This window comes from Filicampus tigris, chromosome 2 (assembly GCF_054856515.1).
Source record: "Filicampus tigris isolate MCC_2025a chromosome 2, RoL_Ftig_1.0, whole genome shotgun sequence".
Classification (NCBI taxonomy): Eukaryota; Metazoa; Chordata; class Actinopteri; order Syngnathiformes; family Syngnathidae; genus Filicampus; species Filicampus tigris.
In genome coordinates, this window is record NC_141218.1 from 22,908,200 (window position 1) to 22,915,468 (window position 7,269).

Below are 7,269 nucleotides of genomic sequence, written 5' to 3' on the forward strand. Positions count from 1 at the left end.
GCGCCGGTGAAGTTGTCCATTTTGTCAAAACACATGAGAAAACTGTTGTGTAACTCATGAGAGCAGAGTTCAATGACAATCAAATTATTATTTCCATTATTTCCTGGATTTAATATGTGAACTATCTGAGTTTTGCATGAATTACCCCTGTTAATTCCCATTCATTCTTAGTAATGAATTTCTATGGCATGGATGTGCTGTTTTTCAAAAAAAAATTTTTTATTAAACCTGTTTGCACCCATTGGCTGGGTTGTGTCAGTGTCAAATGTCCAAACAACTATAATAACGCAGATGCATACAAGAGGCTGCAGTTCTTTGTTTTCTTTTGTTGATGCATTTTTATTTTCACAACAGATAACATTTACACTGTTGATGTGTGATGACGGAACCGGCAATGATTTACAACATTATCCCCCTCCCTTGATTGATGGTTTTGTGTAAGTTTGGACTGCATTCACAGTTTGTGAGTCAAGTGCAGGCACGCTGGCCCTTTAAAAGCAGCGACCTCACACATTTTGCTGTCTGAATGCAAAGCTGTTGGAGCATTTCTTCGATATCCTTGATATCCATCTTAAGGTTCATTGAGTAGTACGCTCTCTATCAGTGCTAGATATTAACTAGTAGATTTTTTAAAATCACTACCAGTACTAGTGCCACACAGATGTTAACTGTGCATTCTCTGTCATCTGCGTGCTACTAGTACTACTACTACTTTTAAAAATTCGAGTTACTTATAGTAATAGTCACATACAATTCTACTAATTAGCTTGTCACACTAGTCGGACAACTTTGGCATACTAGTAGGACAACTACGTTACTTATAAGCAAAATTCTGCACTTGTCACATCTGTGTTCTACTATAGTGACAAAAACATCACTAGGAAGAAACAGTTATTCACCCAGTGTGCTGAAGTGTCTTACCAGTGAGGACAAAGAGCATATTAGTACATGGACATTAGGCTAGATATCAAGGATATCGAGCAATTGCTCAAAAGAATTCTTCGCATGTGCATTTACTTATGTGTGTTTTTTGGTCGAAGTGGGAGATGATGGACAGAGGAAGCAAGCATGATATTTCACCTCTGACCAAATATGGTGGTGCCGAGTTATGAGCTGTTGGATTTGGTTTTTGTTTTGTTTTTTATTTTTGCTTTGACCGAGCAACTATTTGAGATTCAAGCGCAACTCACTTCACAATGAACAAGCAGTTTGGGAAATACTGAACAATTCTTTGCCGTTCAAGGTCATTCCCAGTTGAAGTTTAATTTCCTGTCAAATTAAACGTACAACAAAGGCAATTAAATCAAGCCTTCAGTCTGCTTAGCTTAATGCTAAGAAACAGTGCAAAACAGCATAGACGGGCTAACGGCTAGTATCTATGCGGTGGTGTTAGAACGCTTTAAGCAACTGATATATGAACACAAATGGTGCTGTATTCTTGATCCTCTGCATAAAAACAACTAATATTACCACGAGTGGCTCACTTACAGTAGTTGTGAAATAATTTAACTCTTTAAATTCTATTCAATTATAATAATTTTATTATTATATATTTTTACAAAGTACAAGAGTGCTATTTTCCTTATCAATTTCACATGTTTGTAATTTTGTTTTGTTGTGTGGGGAAAGATGATGTGTGAATGTTTTGAGTTACAAGCCCGGCCACAATTCAACAACTCGTATCTCAAGGCACCACTGTCAATGAACTGATCTGCCCTCTCTTGAGCTCATATAAATATTTTGTGTGTATGCTTAAAGATTCCTGAGGACATTAGCGACATTTCGACTGCTAGCAATGTGGCATTCTTTATTTTCAACGCAATATATGGAGTATATTTTCAAAGTAATCCCTATAAAACAACATTAAAAATGTTGAGCGGCTGGGAGCCATGGTGAGGAGTTCATTTTCTTGTGCCTATGTTCATCCATTTACGGTCATGTGGAGATGACTTGTGCTGACAGCTTCTACTTAATGTGTTTCCACCACTGGTGAATACTCTGAATCTCATCAACATAAAACCATCAATGTAACATGCATAATCAAAAACCCACATCTATCATCACTCCCTCTTTTGTGCCTGAAATTATACTCTTCCTACACATATTCCATTGTAATTACTTGATTATTATGATCACTTCACACAATCATCTGCGAGTGTGATTTCTGAACCTTTTCCAGCTTCCTCTCCCTCTTTTAATGTATGGAGCACTTTAAATGGCAATTAGTGGGCAGCTGCAGTTGCTGGAAGGTTATCTGGTGACACACACCATGAGGCTTAGGTGACGCCGCCTTTCACTCGGATGCTGATTGAGCGTGAATATAAAGTGATTCCATGAATCAGTTCTGAGCAGCATCATGACTAGAGAGCACTTTTTCCCCCCTAAAGCCAAATAAGTGAGCAAGTTAAAGTTGAACCACTCTTCCTCTTCAATTAAAAGCACCTTTCATCATCTGGCACACTTGGCCATCGTTCTCATTTTCTATTTTGGGTGTTGTCCAGAGTGGTGTTTGCTAACAAATAATTACATCACTGGTTACCATGGCAGCGGAGGTGTGAGTTGTTTGGGTGGGCGGGGAGGTGCTGTGCTCACTGGTGAGGGTCATTGCTGCGGGAGTTCCGATGGCTGTTTCTTAGCTTTCAGAGTGTCTATGAGAGACTGGACGCCGCGCTTCACGCTTGTGCTCACTCGGCGGCTCACCGAATCGGCGGCGGGCGAGGTCGAGGAGCTGGCCCGTTGCGAGGGCGGCCGTGCCACCAGACACTTCTGATACCGCAGCTGAAAGAGAAGAAGAAGGCGGGGTTAAAGAAGCGGCATCTACGGAAAGCCATTTGAGAATTTAGTTGATAGCCACCTTAACATCCATGTACTAGTATTCTCTTTGTCCTGATAAGATAATTTAGCGCACTTTAGTCATTACACAGTGTAAGTGCGCAAAATTGTCTGACTGGTGAGGACTGTGGAGGAGGATTGTGCATAAATGTCACAGGCAGGAGTTGAAAATAATATTAATGCTACGTTCACACCAAACGCGGATGATGGGTTTCTGGCGGCGCGTTTGTATTGGAGTCAATGTAGTACGTGCGGGCGGGCGCGATTGCGCGCCGGGCGGTGCGAACGATGCGTTTGGGGCGATGGGACGCGGGGCAAAGCACTGAAAATGCGTCCATTCGTCGCGTATTAATCAAGTCAACTCTTCTCGCCACTCCGCCTCGCGGCAGCCGATCAGCTTTGGGGATACTGCGGCAGCCAATCAGCATCGGGCACACTGCGGCAGCCAATCAGCATCGGGCATATTGCGTCAGACACAGCCAAACGACGTCCTGTTCACACGGCTTTTTTTGTTTTTTTACAGTTCTTGAACTTTACCAAGACAGCAATATTGTTAGCATTAGTATAGTGTGTCGGCCATTTGATTATGATGTTGAAAAATGCTGTCGTAGTCTACTACCAAGCGAAGCCCCTCCCCGAATGAGCAGCTGCAGCATTTCACATTTCAAATTTCCCGCGGTCAAACGCGAGCGAATCAAGCGACTCGAAACGCTTCATTCACGTTTGGTGTGAACGTAGCATAAAGATGGATGTCAAGGATATCGAAAGAAAAGCCTAGTAAGACAAATCGGCAGACTAGTAGAATATCAGCGTCATATTTGCAACAATTTTTCGACTATTGCCTTCCACTACTGTATGACATTTATGCACACTAGTAGGACAACTTAAGCATACTACATTGAAAAAAATTGCTGTGTTGAATTTCCTCAACTTAATTCCATCAAGTGGTTGCACAAAATAAAATCATCGGCATCATCTGGATCCAGAGACATTTTTTAAGTATATTAAAATCATCACCATCCATAGTTGTGCTGCACAGTCAGGGGGTGTTCTTAAAAATATCTTTAAGATGATCATGATAATGATTCATTCACTGGATTGATTTCTACAATGATTCAGAGGGACAGTTCCACGCTATTGTCACATTCATGAATGAAATACGATGACATGGACCACACAAGTCCACGGAGCTCAGAATCTGTCTGCCTGCGCCTTGGTCCAGGAAATTAATTATTATTATTATATCAACTAAAATAATGAATGAATTAGTTAAGTGAGTCCACACAATTGTATTGTTAGTTCAAGAACCCCAAAAATCTTTGACCTCACATTAACATGACATTTTAATATACACACACATCATACTTTCAACATTTCTACTTCTTTTTTTTTTAATTTTTGGTAACTTTTTTATATTAGGTAAAGACATCAACATGATCTTACCACACATGCTGCCTGCACTGCTTCAGACACACATCCAGCATTGGGGTCACACCAGAACACATGGCACTGGAAGTGCTGGTTTCCTGTGTCCATGATGAAGGCAAACGTGTGGACGTCCCGCCCGACTCCCATGAATGATAAGAAACGGACCCGACACTCCACCAATGCCTCTTCTTCCTCCTCCTGCACAGGAAGTCATGAAGATAATTCAACTCTTCTCATTTGTTTGATATATCAGTGAGTCATGACCTATCTAATAGACAGAAATTGAACCAAATTATACTGAATGAATTTCAATATGACACACATTTGTTTTCACTTCCATACATGACTGAAAGCTCTCTCACACGTTCAGACACTACTAAGAAACTCTCACACACAACTGAAAAACTGGCGATGATTTTTTTTTTTTTTTTTTAAAAGGCGGACGACGCAAGGACGGAAGTGGGTTTTCGTCCATCCCTGTAATCGTCCCTAACCGGTTCAAGTACCAACTGATGTGTTGTGTTGGATTCTTTTAAAAAGAAAGACCACTGTTCTCTTCTGCGATACCACGGAGCCCCCCTTTATTAACTGCCCGCACAACACTGGAGACTCCTTTTTTTCTTTTTAATGTGCATTCCCTGCATTAACATTGTACTCACAGGCATAGTCTGCACTCTAGTGGTTCAACACATGTAATATCATGGATTATGCCACAGGCCCCCCATTTCACTGACAAGGGGAAAGGCAGCAATTTTGTTTTGTTAACTAACTGTTTACATTTAGTACATACCCTTTGCATGCAAAGTAAGTCCTTGTCTGGGACATCTCTAGAGCGTAAAAATCTCTCCAAGCCGTCATTCATGCTCATGCAAGCGCCGCCATACACTTAAAGCTACGACCCGGAAGTGGAAGTCTTTCATTCTCCTCCTAAAATAACATTCCGTTATTTTGCAAACATAGTTTTATTGCGAAATAACGCAATAAAAACTGAAAATTATAATGCAAAAGTTTTGCAACGAAACACGATAGCATTGCGTTGTAACGCAATCTTAAATATTCTCGTTATGTCCCCTGGCGGGCTCCGGTCTATTGACCGACGTGGTTGTTTTGGCAGCTAAATGCTATCATGGTCGACACTAGACAGTTGTAAACAATTAAATCCACTCACGGGCGCGGACGGACGGGGTGGGAGGATGATTATTTTTCTGAATAAGGATGGAGGGACAACGACGGAAAGGTGCCCATCTTGCGGACGGAGGACGGACCAGCAAAATAAGTTAAAGTGCCCATCTCTGTCCACTACTAATTGTTTTTTTTGTAACACAAACAACTGAAAAACTCTCACACTCAGTACTGAATTGCACTCACACATACTATACTGAAATGCTATCACACCCACTATTGATTTATTTTCTGTCACACACTACTGAAAGACTCAGACACTACTGAAATCCTTTCACACATTACAGGGAAATACTGATATACTTATTTCAGTGGTGTGTAAAAATTGTTTTAGTGGTGTGCAGGAGAGTGTTTTAGTAGTTTGATGAAAGGATTTCAGTTGTTTGTATGACAGCATTTCAGTAGTGTGTGTGAGAAGTAAATTTGAATTATGCCCCTGATTGGCCCTCATAGATATATGTGGCATGTCACAACCAAATCTTAGCGTTTAACTGCCTCAAAAGGAATGCATGGGGGAGTAATTGATTTAGTACTGCATGCCTGTGGTGTTGGTGCGCCAGTTATGGCTCATGGACCTCAGTTTGAAAACGACTGCCAAACATCATTCTGTAAAATCCAAAACATGCCTTTTCTTTGATAACAGCCAAAGTGGTGTCAGCAATGCTCAGAATCACAGGTGTCCAGTCCTCCTTGCCCGTGGAGGACAGCAGGCTGTCAATGGCTCCGTTTATGATGTCCATACCTGGAGAGAAAATACACACAGGGGACCATGAACCAGAGGATGATGGCGGGAGCAATTTATTACAAATCAGAAGGGGAGTGTTTGGTTTGAAGAGCAGGCTCATTTGTACCTATGGGCCGATTCACCGACGTCATACCCAGATAGAACACGTGGAACTTCTGCACCAGCTCAGTCTTTGGCATTGGAAATTCTGCACAATTGAATTGTTTTTATTAATAATAAATAACAACATTTAACAGAGCTCCTAATGCTACAATAATTGATGAAAACTGGAGAAATAAAGTGGCTTGTGAATATTTGCACATTTTCAGATGCTGCTGACATGATTAGGGCTGGATGTTTTTTGGGTGGAAGTCCTGCTGGGTTTGTTTACATGGAGGCTTGCAGGCAGAACAGATAGCTCAAAGACGCTGGATCACCTGCATCAGCATCTACATCAGCAAGGGAGTTCAAGTAAGTTCATACTCCGCCCACAGGACCTCATTCTTTGTGGTTGAAGTTTGGGGTTGTTTACAACTGCACCATATCATACGAAGAGGTGTTTCTATTCCACCCATGCAGTTGCGTGTAAAGTGCAAAACAAACAGCTCTCCCAGATTTTTTTTTTTTTTTTTTACACAGTCACTTGGACTAAACCTGTTCACACATTGCTCTTCATAATGAGCTTTGGTCAATTTTGCACCACCGGCATCTTAATTGGTGCATTTCAGAGAGTAGAAATTCATCATGAGCTCATCTCTGTGATGGCTATGGGTGGACTATGGCAGATCAATCCGGAATAATGTCTTTTATCTGGATTCATCTCATCAGAGTGCACTCACACAGAGTTCCATGTATCATTTCCATAGTCACTTTCGGGAAAACATTAGTTACAAGGATGGAGTTTTTTACACTTGAATGCACAGTGAGGACAAACAAAGGACAGAGCAGAGGCATTTTCCTGATATCAGCAGCATTCCCACCTCAGCTACTTTTGGAGAGACCCACTGCACAAGAACATGAATGGAAAACCCATCCATCCATCCATTTTCTATACCGCTTATTCAGTTCAGGGTCAGGGGGAGCTGGATCCCATCCCAGCTGAC

At 41.4% G+C, this 7,269-nt stretch overlaps 1 protein-coding gene across 3 annotated transcripts in view; it reads right to left on the reverse strand.

Moving 5' to 3' along the window:
• Positions 1–311: 311 nt before the first annotated feature.
• Positions 312–7,269, reverse strand: part of LOC147151824 (amyloid beta precursor protein binding family B member 2-like) — a 49,183-nt gene continuing 42,225 nt past the window's right edge. For all 3 annotated transcript variants that reach the window (XM_086018284.1, XM_086018274.1, XM_086018266.1), the window contains 4 exons: positions 6,294–6,374; positions 6,069–6,184; positions 4,276–4,458; positions 312–2,778 (listed from right to left, as the gene is read on the reverse strand). In XM_086018284.1, the coding sequence (XP_085874410.1) occupies positions 2,602–2,778; positions 4,276–4,458; positions 6,069–6,184; positions 6,294–6,374 (557 nt within the window). In that variant the 3' untranslated portion in view covers positions 312–2,601. The remainder of the gene's footprint in view (positions 2,779–4,275; positions 4,459–6,068; positions 6,185–6,293; positions 6,375–7,269) is intronic.